The 15,262-nt window shown below is 42.5% G+C and overlaps 1 protein-coding gene across 1 annotated transcript; it reads left to right on the top strand.

Moving 5' to 3' along the window:
• Positions 1–1,473: 1,473 nt before the first annotated feature.
• Positions 1,474–15,102, top strand: alms1 (ALMS1 centrosome and basal body associated protein). Its single transcript, XM_083924618.1, has 18 exons — positions 1,474–1,504; positions 2,697–2,856; positions 3,018–3,138; positions 3,222–5,100; positions 5,218–5,377; positions 5,562–6,731; positions 6,815–6,930; positions 7,295–8,381; positions 8,974–9,096; positions 9,890–10,045; positions 10,747–11,705; positions 12,340–12,457; positions 12,927–13,142; positions 13,272–13,519; positions 13,676–13,841; positions 14,000–14,057; positions 14,769–14,868; positions 14,977–15,102. Exons 1-18 carry the CDS (start codon positions 1,490–1,492, stop codon positions 15,019–15,021), a joined length of 6,897 nt encoding a protein of 2,298 aa, XP_083780744.1. The 5' UTR covers positions 1,474–1,489; the 3' UTR covers positions 15,022–15,102.
• The last annotated feature ends 160 nt before the right edge of the window (positions 15,103–15,262 follow it).

Here is a 15,262-nt window from a genome sequence, read left to right as displayed (position 1 = left end):
CTCTTCCTTTTGAAAATACATTAAGTGCCATGTACTGTGGCTGCATGAAAGTTATTTCACTGTACAGGGACAGAGATGGGGCAAAATCTGATCTATAGATAGTTTTATCCAGTGGATAAAACCAGCGCTGGATTACACACAGGGCAAAGCTTTGTGCATCAGTTGGTTTATGGTAATTAGATTAATTGCATTGATTGAATTAATTACATTGTTTTGGGAATATGTGTAACAAAGTAGACATGTATCATTTTGCTACTGACTGGGAGTGGTTGTGTGTGTGTTCAATAAAAACAGGCAGGATATTACTGGGCTGTAATGGGTTACATAAGATTGCACACTACTTCTTAATTTGACAGGGTAATTTACCAGAAGCCAAAAATATATTCTCTTCAAGCTTCAAGGATGTATTTCCGTTTGCGCAGGCGCAGAACTGTACAGGTTAGAAATATTCTGTGTATCTCTTAGAGTCAGCTTTGTTTGGTGGAGGCGTGCCTTGTGAATGGTGATGATCTTGTACAGTACATGTACAACTATATATATATATATATACACACACTATACACTACAACTAGCCTAAGGACACTGTTACTATCCCAATTCTAAGATGGATAAAAGTGAAACAAAACAAAACAAAACAAAACAAAAAAAAAACCCAAAAAACCTAATATTTTGTGATAATTTACAGTGATTACAGGAATATACAGGACTCCTATGGCGAGCAGTTTGAACATTTAATCACAATAACACTGCTATCTGTAGTTACATTTGAGATATCCACAATAGCATCTCTCCTGTTTAAAATTTAATTCTTACTAGTCAGAGTGATTATTTCAGACATCTACAACGTCATTCTTACTATAAATTATGTCACATTTGCCATTCATGTGTATAGGCTTTAAATTCAATTCAATTAATTTCAATTCAATTCAACTCAATTTTAGATATTTAGAATGAGCTTTCTGGATATCTATAATGTAATTCTTACAGGGAAAAAACTGCAGTTTTACATATCCGTAATGATATTTATACTAGTATGAATGTTTGGATAATCAACATTACATTATGAATATCTGGAATGGTTTTTCATTTTGGATATCTGCAATTAAAATGATTACTAGTAACAATTGGATAGTTGATATCTGAAATGGGATTTTTTCCTAGTAAGAAGTACATTACAGATGTCCAGACTGTAGATATCTAAAATATCTAGTACTGTGGGTATCTAGAATTAGAATCCCAACACACATGAATAATTGAATTCCAGATATCTGCAATGCATATCCATGTTAGATATTAAATGTTAAAACCGCTGGCCATTAGACTGCCACCGATTTTGAAGCGGATTTATTGTGTGATGCATCTGATGAATAGACGATCTTTGCACGTGCTTATGTTCAAATCACACTCGCGTCCTCACGCGCGAGTTTCCGTTTGTCCCCCCCGCATTCCCTAGCAACGGTAGGAACGCTTGGATACGAGCAGGAACAACATGGACCCCCCAGAGGTGAAGTCATAACTTTAACTTTGTTCCTGGTGTAAGAGTGATGTTATGCAGCATGTTTGTGTCGTGTTTCGCTCGCGTTCAACCGAATAAATGCTGCTAACGTTTACCCAACGCTGGCCGTTGTAAATAGCGTGCTAACGGTAACTGCTAACTGCTTTGCTATGTTGTTGGCTAACAGACGGTAAACCCAACTTTACGCCATTTAAACGTCATTGTCAAACAAAATATCGCGTTCTCATCGTCCGCTACTATAGTAACGTTAACTACCGGTTACTTAATTACAAATGGTTAACATTAAGAAATTGTATACAAATTACAGAGTGTAGTCATACAGTATGTCTCTCACCAAGCTAACAGCAACCTGTTGCACTCATGGTTGCACTTAATGCTAATGAGCTAGCATACCTTTCTGCTATGTTTGTTAACTAATAAGTGATACAAGTTTTAAGATAAGGGTGCGTTACTTAAACTTATCATGGGAAAGTAATAAAGTATTTATTGGCAACTGTAACCATTGCTACGAATATTGGTCATATTAAACAGACTGGCATTGGGCAGCATTTGACGTTTTCGGTCATCGATCTCTTTGATGCGTGAAAAACTGACAGTGTGCAGTGCAACAGCCAGCACAACTGCACAATTATTCAGACTGCACCGATATAGACAAAAAGCAGTTTCAAGCTGAAACTAACAATTAAGGATATGACTTAACACGTAATAAACACGCACATCCAGATTCATCCACCCATGCTGCTACTCACCCGCACTTTACCTGCACAATGTACAATACAGTTAAATTATTCTACTGTTATCTTTACATTCTCTGTCTGTCTTTGTCTATGTGTGTTTTTTATGAATGTGTGTGTTTTTATGTGTGCACTATGGAGTAGCATTTTTTAAATTCTCATTGTTTGTACTTGACAATGACAATAAAGTCAATTCTCATTCTATTCTGTGTTTAGCCCTGAATGGCCCTGCAGTACATTAGTGTTTTTGTAAATTTATGTTTATAACCCACACAATTCAATCATTTGCTTCAACGGGCTTTACAATCTGTACAGCATGCAACACCATCAGAAAGAAGGGAAGAAACCTAAGGAAGAGCAACAGAGGAGGGGACATGTTTCTCATGTTTCAGGTTACATAGCAGTCAGTAATAGTGAATTACTTTGTGTGGTGATTTGCTTCACAGAGGGTGGTGGCGTCTCCTCAGTTGCTAGCAGATGAAGATACAATTCAGTCTGTTGGACAAACATCCGTAAACCAACTGGGAGCTCAAAGTCATAGCCGTGCCAGGCTGGAAACAGATGGCTGGGAGCTTCAACAGCTGTGGGGGCGCTCTCTGCAGCAAGGTATATTGAATCCAACAATGAAATTCACAGTATTTTTGATGATTTGTTGATTAGGTAATTCAGGACAAAATGTGTTATTTAAACTCTGTGGTTTTATACTTAAGTAACTAAACCTGTTTACGCTGCTTGTGAATAACATTCAGCATTTTCTGTATCATCAGAATTTCAGGACAGTAACCTGTCTCCATCCCTTTCCCTGTTACCTGTAACCATTGGAGTGGAACACAACTTCAATGAATATTCTTTATTCCAACAAAGTGACACTGAATTTGCCCCTTTGAGGTAAATGTGTACTGTAGACATAGTTTTCTACATGTCATTTGAATGTTGAGAATTTTCTAGTTTTATTCATTTACTTTTTATAGGGCGTACCCTGACATTTCCATGGCATCAGAGAGGTTTCACTTTCCACGCCATGATCGCTCCACTCAGGCCTCTGAGCGTGGCTCACTTTCACAGCACCCTTTGGCCCAGGCAGCCATCCTGTCTGAAGAAGGAGTAAGCAGCTGCTGCTCTCTGTCCCAGCACAGTTTTTCAATAATAGACGAAGGCAGACAAGGGGAAACTGTTCACTCCCCACTGATTGCCACCACCGACACACAGGAAATACCATCCAGAGATGATACATGTAGCAGAGAGAAGGGCTCAGAGACGCTAACCGTCCCTCCAGACAAGTCAATGGGAGAGGCTTCTGTAGATGAGACATTCTTTCTGAGTAAGGATATTCGTGCCCAGCATCTTCTGGAGCTCCTTCAGAAAGATATTGGCATGCAAAGCAGCAGCAGTAGTGCTGTTTCCTCTTCCTCTGAGTCATCTGTGAAGGCCGCTGCATCTTTTGCAGAAGAATCTACAAGCACTAAAGTTTGCAAACCAGGTATTGACCAAAGCATGTTTAGAAGAGAAGGTCCTCCAGGTGAAGCTTCTCTTCCCCAGCAGCACACACAACAACCTGACAGAGATGTGTGCCCTGTTCAATCAAGGACATTGTCTTCTGAGGTGTGTAACATCACCACCGGGTTCCGTAGCACTAAACCTGATAACAGTAGTGAAATGTTACACAGGAAGCTGCTGTCTGAGGTAGAGAGCCGCAGCAGTTGTGAAGCTGAATCTAAAACTCAAAATTGGAAAAGCCCTACACCACCCAGTCAGTCTCTCACACCATATCCCACAGGGACGTCTGAAAGCAAGCCAAGTGTGACCAAATCAAATCTGGGTGGCGTGCCATGGACAGGACTGTTTTCAGCAGGTGTTGAACGGGGTCACAGAGAGCAAGACCTCTGGTTCTCAGGGAACCAAACAGGGATTGATGGGTCCTACCTGGGTTTCGTTCCACAGTCTCAATCCACTCCGGGGCTTTTTAAGGCCCCGTCCAAACCCAGTGTCAAGGCTAAATTAGGGCAACTTTCTGCCATAGAATCCAATAAAGAGTGCTCATATCAGTCAAACACAGGGATCTCCCCACAGCCAGCTGTTGCTGCGGCTGATGTCCATCGCCCAGACACAGAAAGTCAGAGCAAAGAGGAAGCTACCTCTGCAAAAGTCCAGTCTCTGCCAAGTCTCAACTACATGCAGAAAGTAGACGCTTGGAGGGAAAATCAGAGTTCAGGCAAGACGTCACTTTTTGATAGTTTGGCTTTGCAAGGTTTTTCTGGCATCTCTCCTAAAAAGAAAGCTTACGATGCAGTATCTGAACCCCTGAATCGCATACTGAGTCAGCAGACGAGGAGTTTACAACCTCTTGTTTCAAGTGCTGCCAATCAGAATGTCACACACAGCTCCCCCACGGCTCCCTCTGCCTCTTCTACTACAAGACGAGGGGAGGCAGTGGGCAGTGCTCCAAGTGACCAAGACAACACTGGACCTGCAACAAGACCCTCTGCCTCACTGTTTGGCAGATCACAGTCTCATTCCTCTCTTAGCACCATTGTCATGTCGGCCCAGAAAGATCAGCAGAAGCACAGACCTGCAGAAAGAGAGGACGGTCAGACTCAGGACGATATCCATCGTCAGCCAAGCACCACTCGCGTGAGCCTCGGTCAGTTTAGTGATGTGTCACTAGATCAACATTTCACACTATCAAGTTCCCAAGATAGTTACAGTGGAATTAAAGTAGGAACTTCCATTGGTGCATCTTCTATTGTCAGCCTTGAGGTCGATAACTACGCCCCATACTGGAATTCAAAACTATCAACACCACCACCTATGCCCTTGCAGCGAGAGCTCAACATTGAAGAACGAATTCCAGTAAGTATAAAACAAAAAATGTATACTTGTAAACAAGCATAGTTTTTCTTTACAATATGTTTAGGAATGGGAACTTGTGGGGAATTGTATTCCTGATTCGGATATCTTTTCCTGCAGTTGTATCTCCAGAACCTGGGTATTGACCAGTCTCCCTCGACAATCTTAACTCCATTCGCACCCAGAGGGCCAATCAGAGAGCCTGAATTCTCTCCCACTGATCTCTGTACGATTAAAGGATCTATTGGTACCCCAACCAAGAGCACCCAGCCATCTGAAGGTACCTTTTAAAAACTGCCGTTCTAAACAGAAAATGTAACTGATACTTGAAGAGTAACATCTTCATTGGGACATTAAAACTAAGAATTTAATTACAAATTGAATATTCTTCACTTAAAAGTTAAATAGATCATTTTTAAATGTATCTTTAATGCCCATTATGAATAACTCACCTGTATTTTCAGGTGGGAGTCCCCATAAAGGAGGGTTTTCCAGGTCCAGCATTCTCTCAGTGGACTCCAGTATATCTATACCGTTGAGCCTGGACAGTCTTGGTCCAGGTGCATCTATCCCAGAGCGGACCAGGCGGGCTTCTCCTTCTTCAGATACAGAAGCTATCCAGAGTGAACGCAGACTGGCACCATCCTCCCTGCCTGATGAAGACTCTCATCCTTCCACCCAGCAACAGCACATGGGCAGCAGCTTAACCAGCAGCCAGAATACCATCCAGCTAGGAGACAGGTTTGACTCTGACCCCTCGTTGACTTCCAAGGCTAGGTGTGGCGATAGAGACTTGGAGTCTCTATTGCAAACGGGCTGTAGTTTGGAGCAAAGCGCAGAAGATTCTATTGTAAGCTCCAAAGCCTTGTTGGAGATCCGTAAACTACTCTCTCAGGCAGAGAATGTGCTGTCTACTGGGGCTTCCTCAGCTTCCCCTACAATGCCCCGTCCACTCCCGGATGACGACATCTTCTTCTCAGTGAGGAAGAAAACCAGCAGACTCCAGGACTCCTCACTGTCCTCCTCCTTTTCCTCCTCCGGTACTGAAGATCCCAGAACCCGATCATCTCTGTTGTGGGCTAGATCCTCGTCCGACTCCATGCTGTCCTCAGAGAAACTGAGAGAAAGCTCTATTAGTCGAGACAGTATGACGTTGTCGGGGCAACCTAGTCATCCATCTACACAAGCTCTTATTACTGTGCCCACTACATGTGCATACAGAAGGCCAAAAGATAGCACTGTTGGTAGAGGCGCAGGGTCGTCACTTGTCCTCTCACAGTCAGCTCGACGAGCAGAGCCTGAGGGCTGCAGTGCTGCTCCCCCTGACAACACAGTCCCTCCACAGCCACTAGTCATCACGCCTTCACCAATTTTGAGTGCGCAACAGTTCACCTCTACTCCTGCAGACATGGAGTGTGTCACAGAGAAGGAAAAACAGACAACTTTGGAAGGTTCTGTACAGAGCAGCTCCTCCTCACCGACCCCCGAGGACTCTGATCAGGGAGTGATGAGTGATGGGAGCAGCGAGAGCTCGCTGGCAGTCAGAGTAGCCAAGTTACTTCAGAGTGAATCTCCGGCCACCATGGTGTCCAGTACAACCAGCAACACTGACCAGGAGGAGAGTAAAGCCAGAGGTAAGTGGATTCACATTTTACACCCTAATCTTGAGAACGACGTTTGCATCATCTGCACAAGCTTAAAACTTTCCATGTTGCAGAGTGGATTAAACTGACGATATCAGGACAGCAGTGTGAGCCTCTGGAGTTGGACCAAGAAGACAGAAAGCGGATTGAAGAGATCAAGAGAGAGCTTCTGTTAAAAAACCCTATACAGGTAAACCACTAATGAAGAGCTACACTTTACTACATTTATAAAGTAAATGTTTAATTTGTCACATATTTTCCTTTTTAAATCATGACAATATTGAAAAAAACAAACGTTGTCGTTTTATGTCCGCCTCCAATGTCTGGACAGAACAGGTCTCATGCTTAAGGTAACTGGTGTGTTGCAGGCATGGTGTGTCAACAGGTGCATGGTAGACTTTCGGAAACATGGATTAAAACTATTCTCAGTTATGTTTCCAGTGCAAACAGTTTTCTTTGAATCTTTTATGGTGGATTAATGAATTCACAGGATAACACAACAACAGGGAGCTTGCCTGGTCGCACAGTTTGACACACACTTCTTTCCCTTTCAGAGTCAAGGGAGCACAGAGACAGAGAGCAGTGCAGCATCCAGTGTTAGAGTCCAAAGGGGGCAAGCGGAAATATTCACTCCTCTAGGTGTTCATAACAACCAGCCATCCAAGCTGCTGCCGGGCCTCTGCACAGATCTGCCAGACTCCTGCATGCAGCTTCAAAACCCTCTTCACCAAGATCTAGAGGCTCAGATACGTGAGATTGCGGTCAGAGAAGGGGTAACCCTCCCTCGGAAAAACCCTCAGGCCCTCACGTCGATTACCATCGCCACCAGCAGGCACTCAACATCCCCCTCTCCCTCCACGTCGCCTGCACCTGCACCTGCTCTCAGTCCATCACCAGAGCCGCTCCACCTGACTGAACTCTCTACAGGAGCAGTCGAATTCCCTAAAGCTAACAGGCTTCCGCCTACTATGGATGAAGAAGATGATGCAGCCAAGGAGCCAGCGCTGTTTGAAACAAGCAGTAGTCTTGACACCAGAAACCAAAATCTGACTTCTCCATCGGCAACAGGGAACCAGAGGAGGCAAGACGCTGTAGGAGGCCAGTTTAAAGAACCTCCCCTATCCTCACAAGGTTTAGGTAGAGAGGATGTGAACGCTAAAGACGCACAATCTTTCAGACGGGATTTTGAGTTACCACTCCAGAACAGCTCGGTTTCTGGTGTTGATCATGAAGCCGAACAGGTCACAGGTTCCTCTACATCGGAGTCCCCAGCCGGGAAGGGTTACGTCTCACACGTCCATCTCACTCTGTTCCCCAAAGCCCCTGATCACAGCTCGGCCCCTGCTGTCCACTCCAGTCATGCTGATGGTGTCACGGGGCTGCCACCGAAAGAATTTGTTCTCCTCAGACCCTCCTCTTATGCTGCAAGCAGTCCGGACGAAGGGGTCGGGTTGTCCAGTCCACCGGAGTGGTATGACACCAGAGAGCCAATAAGACGGCAGGTCCCTGAAAGACCTGAGACCTCCACCTTGTTCAAAACTGCTTTGCCTCAGGGAAGGACGACTTCAACATCCACACAATCCTTTACACCGTGTCACAGAGTCGTTGTGTCACCAAGACCTGTAACCACTGAAACACCAGGTAGGCTAGTTCTGTGATGAGCATTTTACCGATTAGTACCTCTGCAAAGGTACTCAGAAGGCTGCGTTCCTCAACAAATAACTTTGAAAAAGGTTCTTTAACATTATTTTACATACACGTGACATTCAGATGTTAAAGGAAGAAATGTTTTGTGAACCCAAGTTGTCCAGGAGCGTTTGTGTATAATGTATTTAATTAAGGGGTAGATGCACTTAAAACAAAGGAAATGGCCATGTGACAATATTTCTAAATCCCCCCCAAGCATCGTTTTGAGCATAATGTGTTCTGTAAAAAGGTTTCATATTGGAAAACATTTACACCGATACCGATAGATGCTGATATCTTTGTATATCAATATATATCAGTCTGGCTGTATTGTTCAGTACCCAACCCTTCACTGCGCTGTTTATTACATTATAAATGAGGGCAGAGATCTAAAGTAGAGGATGGCTGAAAACATACTGTGTTTTATAACATTTGCTTCCATGAGGCAACATATTCTGAATCTGCAATATTAGACCATAAAATGTATTTCAACATAGCTTTATTTTTCTATGTGTGGTAGATAAAGATGTTCCCTCTCACCTTACAGCCGTGCCTGTTCTGTTACCTTATAAACCCTGTGGCAGTGAGGAGGTCTTCTACATCCCTCAAACAGAAGCTGACGTCTCCTCTACCGACCCTTCTGACACCACCATGGAGAGCACTCACACAGGTACATTAGTCTCAGATGTCATTTTATTGAGCTAACTTTTATCACATTAAACACTGGCTGCATGCCACGATTTTGCCTCTTTTACAATTTGTAGGGCTGCACCATAAAAGTTAATGATTAAAGCACTTTTTAATTAGCATACTTTTTATTTCTCTGAATGTGTGTAAACGAGATGTTGTCAAAGGCTAATATAGGTGTTTAGTGTGGGGTGGCTGCTCTGCAAATGTGCTGAATTGACATAACTTGGCGTGGGAGTGTATACTATAATTCTCATATTTGTTGGTGAAGTGTATAAAAGCAATAATGAGTGTTTTATGAAAATGAAAAATATCTAAGAAAAAGCCTGAAACAATGAACAACATGCACATGTTGAATTAATGTACTGAAGACGACGGGAGACAAACTGGTCTTGGAAAATAACTGGACAGCGTATTATTTATTCCTCAAATACTTAATGAAATTACGGAATTGATCAAATCCAGAGAATTAAATTGTAAGTTGTATCTGTGATGAAGGAGGAGGCTCTGCTCTCATTTCCCCTGTGTCTGTGTGGGTAGCAGCTGGCCTATTGTAACTGACACCAGGCAGTGCATTAATTATTCATGTTCAGGGGCAGAGTGAGACAAAGGCAGAGCTGGGGCCCCAGCGGAGAGATGGGACCGTACACTCTATAGCTTCCAACATCTTTTGGTCACTCTTCCAGCTGTGTTATTCATCTGTTATCTCAGAAATTGAGACAGTCGTGTTTTTTTTGGAGTCATGAGGTAACAGGCCAATTTTTAATTCTGACCAGGCTCAGACGACGCTGTGCCTCCCCGCTTTAGCAACGAGGTCCTTGGGCACCGAGACGCTGGGTTGGACCGCGGAATCACTCTCAGACACTCAGAGGGCATCTACAGCAAGAGGCTGAAAACAGCCACCTTCAAAATGCACGAGCCCACACACACAGGTGAGCCAAACTCACACACACTGACAGCAGCATGTTCATTGAGTTGTATTGTGTTAAATGCATGTGTGAAACCAGTATCATCTGTCCATGAATTGCAAAAAGGTCATTAATTGTTCATTTGTTCATATATCGCTCTGATTAAATTAAATAAATATAATAGAAACATTCCACATGTATAAAGTAATTATACTGAGGTGAAAGGGACATTGTTGAACTGTTTGGCAGAGAAATAAAACTATTCGGAAGAGGTAAGAATAAGAAAAACAGTTGAGAAGATTATTATTATTATTATTTATTTGTACGTTTATTTGTTTTCTAAAAGCTTCCAATGGATCATACATTTTTTTATATTATTGTTGTATCAAAGAACACAATTTAATCAAAAAGTAATGAATAATGATTTGATGATTTCTGCATGTCAAAATGTTTTACTGTTTTGCAAAAAGATTAAACGACCAAATATTTTGAAGTTTACAGACTTGATAGATGATGAGAAAACAAGAAGAAGGAGAAATGAATGCTTGGAGCATGTTTTGTGTGAGCTCTCAAGACGGTAACGGCAAAGTCTGTTAAAGATAATTTGTGTTTTATTAGGGATTGAAGCAGCGCGCACTACATTTGTTTCTCTGTGTGTTTTTGAACATTAGGCAATGCCTTATAAATATGTTGTTTACAAAAAGTGTAAACCTCTGTATCAGCAGATGGACCCTCACAAATGCAAGCTCCAAAGCCGTCTTCTCAGGTATCAGTTGCCTCGGTGCCTTTATCAAGCAAACAAGGAGCCTCCACGAGAGACCAGGGGACCAGCCCAATGCATTTCCCCAGTTATGTTCAACCAAAGCCGAGCCATGTGAGATTTCAGCAGCCAGATCATGTTGACCTGGACCACAACAAGGTGAGCCGTCACCTGGACCAAAGCTCTGTCCCTCAGGAGCAAGACCAGAAGAGGAGGGACTTTCGCTCTGTTGCCCAGCAGAGCAGCAGCTCTCTGGACCAGCTGTGGGAGAGGTTCTGTGATCGCTGGATCCTGGAGGAGTCCCGACCAACCAGTGACAGAGAGGCATCGCTGCTGGAGCGGCTGGAACGCCTGTCCCGTCTTATTCATAGCACAAAGGGCACCAACATGTCAGAACTCCAAGAAGAAGAGCTAGGAAGGAGGGAGGAAGATGTTAAAAGGAAAGAAAGAAAGAAGGATATTGGAGAAGTGAAGAGAAGCCAAGGTGGTGAAGCCAGAGACATGGAGTGGAGAGTCAGAGGGGGTAGAAAGGTTGAAGGTGAACCTCCCGTCCCTCGACAGGCCTGGGCACAGAGGCTGGAGGTAGAGAGAACTTCTCAACCTGCAGACAAGGACAGCTGTGACTCCTTCACATCCAGCTTCTCTCAGGGCTCCTCCCAGAGTCGGCACCTCTGTCCTGCAGACAGAGACGAGTCAGAGACCTTGTCCACCGTGTCCGGCTCCATGTCCACGGTGGACACGGCGCGGCTGATCCGAGCCTTCGGCGCCCACCGAGTCCAGCACCTGAAAACGACCTCCAGCCTCAGTAAACTGTACAGCACCATCAACAAGCAGAAGGAAGGGAGGGAACCGAGGAGAGGAAGAACCAAAGAGCTGCATCACATCGTCACACTGTCAGAGACCACCGGCACTGATGAATCCACGGTAAGTGTCTTATTACTCATTCTGCAGTAAAGCTCAGATCATTATTTTCACCATCAATTTAATCTGCTGATCATTTTCATATATAATCATTTGTTGTTGGTCCATAAAATGTCAGAAATTTGTAAAAAAAAAAAAAAAGTGTCAATTTTTCCTAAAGTCCAAGATGAAGTCCTCAAATATCTTGTTTTTCCACGGTTTAAAGATATTTAGTTCACTGTCATAGAGGAGGAAAGAACCCAGAAAATATTCACATTTAAGAAGCTGAAATCAGACAGTTTTGATCCTTTCTGCTTAAAATATAGCACCAAAATGTATCGGTGCATCTGTCCAAGCACAATTTCAGAAAAAAACTTGTGAATTTACTAGAATTAAAAAAAAAACTACAGTATATTGTGTGACAGCAGGACTGGCATGCACTAGACCAAGACTTTAAAACTGAAGCAGCTAAATAGATTCCAGCCATCATTTATTATTTACGTCTCTTACTGTGACATGTCAAACACACACACACACACACACACACACACACACACACACACACACACACACACACACACACACACACACACACACACACACACTAATCACAGGTATTAATGACTCTAAATGTTTGATGTATTTCATCGGTCTTCAGGTTACTGCTGATTCTGCAACATCAGCCAGCACTTACATCCTCCCGTCGCACCGCGGCCCCTCCAGGACTCTGGCAGCAAAGAAGGCTGTTAAACTGGTCAGCAGAGGCATCCAGGCAGGTCCGTGCAGCAAAAGAGCTCATCCAGAGTGTTTGCTAAAATAATTTGGTATATTTCTTAAGTTTTGGTCTTTGGTGTTCGAACACCTTTACCAAGAATGACCCATCAGACAGCTCTAAATATATCTGTGGAAGTGATGAATCGCTGACTATGTCAAAATGTTGCATATTATTATTATTATTATTATTATTATTATTATTATTATTGTGTTGGCCGCACAGTTTTATTTGAAGATACTTTCAGAGTAGTTTGATTCATGAAGATCAACAGATCGTTGGTTTTATGTCCTGATAAACTGTCAGTGACATTTTCGAATGTTCCTTTTAAAACCAGCTTCATGGTATTGCATATAAGTGTGATATTATGGCCATATTGTTTGGAATGCACCACGCTAAGCCCATGTGGTCAAATTCACAATTGACAAAGGTGTCAAATACATTGTACACACACAGGTTTTCTTTTTCCTCAGGGGACCTGGAGCTTGTCAGTAATGGGACTCGACGGCACACAAGAGATGTTGGGACCACATTCCCTTCGCCTGCTGGAGCCAGAACATCCAAGCATGTTTCATCTTCCTCTTCCAGCTTAGAGAGAGGAAGAGGAGGGCGGAGGAGCCCCTCTAAGAGTCAGGGGTTACAAAAACAGAGAAAGAGCAAGAGAAGCCCACCGGAGGCCTACACTAAAGGTACGTCAGGCTACAATTAAGCTGTGCTCTATTCGGCATTCTTGCATTTATCATTTCATACCAGACTGAAACTAAATCTTTGTGTTATACTTTATATTACTGTGGTTTAAATGTTCCCGGTCCTTTCAGGTGTTTCATGGTTCATCCCTGCGGATGATCTTAGGTCAGAGGCGAGGAAAGAGAACCGTCCGGATGAAGAGGAGTCCATGTGGAGGCCGAGCACCGTCTGGTTTGAACCTTACAGCAAAATCAACCCATGGAGAGAACCGCTCAGACAGAGACAAGTTCTCGTAGACAGAAACAAACCTCATGCTGAGCCCGATTTCGATCCAAGAACCAAAACCACGTCCTCTGGTTTGGCACGTGTGTCTCTCCAGGTTTGTCTTTTTCTTTACAAAACATCGCTTAACAAGCTCTTTCTCAGGATAACTGTTTATTTGAACGTTTCATTTTACAATCAAAAAACATTAAAACGGTTCTCTTTCACTATTTTTGTGATTTAAAACCATTAACGTTCCTCTCCTGTCCTGCAGGAGGCTCTGGAGCTGCGTCGTCCAGAGTTCATCTCTCAGTCCAGGCAGAGGGTGAAGCGCTTGGCTCTGCAGGCGGAGGAGAGGAAGCTCCAGGCCGACTTCAGCAGAGAGAGAGACGAGCTGTTCGGCTGGCTGGGAGGACCAGCGAGGCTGCCCAAGCCTGCAGGTACTCAGCTACCAACACCAGGAGGGAAACTGTAACTTAACTGAGGTGTCACTAATGTCTGACAGCTACACAGCTCATCATATCTGCTCATAATAAAGTTCATGCATCATAAAGCCCAGCACTTATTTTAAGAACCAGACCTTTTCTTTTCTCTCAAGGCACCGCTCTGCTCAGGAGGGCTGTTCCCAGGAAGGAGATGATACAGAGATCCAAACAGTACGCTTTTTATCTTTAATTATAATCTTTCATTTAAAATGTGAATTGATAGAAAGGAGTCATTATTCTAACTACAACCGTATTAGTACTTTCCAATAGTGTCATAACAATAATAAAGATAATCTTGGGTCATTTTTCCAGTTTGCACCAAAAGTGTAAAAAAAATCACGTAAGAAAAGTGAAATGTTACAAATATTACCCTTTGACCCACAACTGCTTATTTGGACTTTGATGTTTTTTGTTTTAAATGGTAAAAATCAATAAGCCTCTGAATGTATAATTTAAATTATTTTAACATTTATTATGATGTGGATACACTCTTGATTTCATATTGTTATATACGTGATTTGGGACGAACATGCGGAAGTTTCAGCTGCTGTTGTGTCAAACGTTTAGGTATAGATTTTCAACATGACAAAAATGACCTTGAGTTCACTGTAAACTTATTTTGTGTTTAAAGGAAATGTTATAAACATAAGCACAAAATACCAAGTGATCCCCAAGTTTACAGGATTTATATGTGAATTTAAAGAATTTCTTTCTTAAAATGATAAAAAAGGACATTTTGTTCTAGTACTATTGACGTTCACTCATCCCAATTCGATTTATTATTTGTATGTACATATTTAAATCATATTCTTGTTTCTCTGCATCATTATGTTGAGTACTGCAGTGTAAAAAAACAGCACCTTTGTTCAACATCGTTTCCAGGATTTATGAGAATCTCCCAGAGGTGCAGAGGAGGAGAGAGGAGGACAGAAGAAAATCAGAGTACCGTTCTTACCGTCTGAACGCGCGACTCTACAACAAGGTACAACACAAACGGCTGTTCTCATTCAAGAAATCCCCCAAATTCAAAGGTGAACTTTGTTCAATAGTTTGCATTAATGATCCATTGATGATGTTTTGTGTCTTTCAGAGAATCACTAACCGCGTCCTGGGCAGAAGAACAGCCTGGCAGTGACTTTTTCTTTTTTTCTTTTTTTTTACTGTAGAATAAATCAGTGATGTGAAAACATTTTTTTACAATTTTTAACAAAACTACCTAACTTAACTCAGAAATTCGTATTTATTTGTGAACACATTTTTAGTTGTTGTTTGAAAGATTATGTAGAAAAGCAGAATTCTACTCTTTAGATAAATATTTTGTACTTTCCTACTTTACAAACCAGTGGAATCTTTTAATTGGTTAAACTTAAAAATGT

This window comes from Echiichthys vipera, assembly GCF_963691815.1.
Source record: "Echiichthys vipera genome assembly, chromosome: 12".
Lineage (NCBI taxonomy): Eukaryota > Metazoa > Chordata > Actinopteri > Perciformes > Trachinidae > Echiichthys > Echiichthys vipera.
This window is presented reverse-complemented; position numbering and strand designations above follow the sequence as displayed.

Bases quoted from the DNA above. Each gene is read 5' to 3' on its own strand.
- alms1 (XM_083924618.1), top strand. The intron at 9,097-9,889 runs GTACATTAGTCT...AATTCTGACCAG, and splicing joins CATGGAGAGCACTCACACAG to GCTCAGACGACGCTGTGCCT. The intron at 13,842-13,999 runs GTACTCAGCTAC...TTTTCTCTCAAG, and splicing joins GAGGCTGCCCAAGCCTGCAG to GCACCGCTCTGCTCAGGAGG.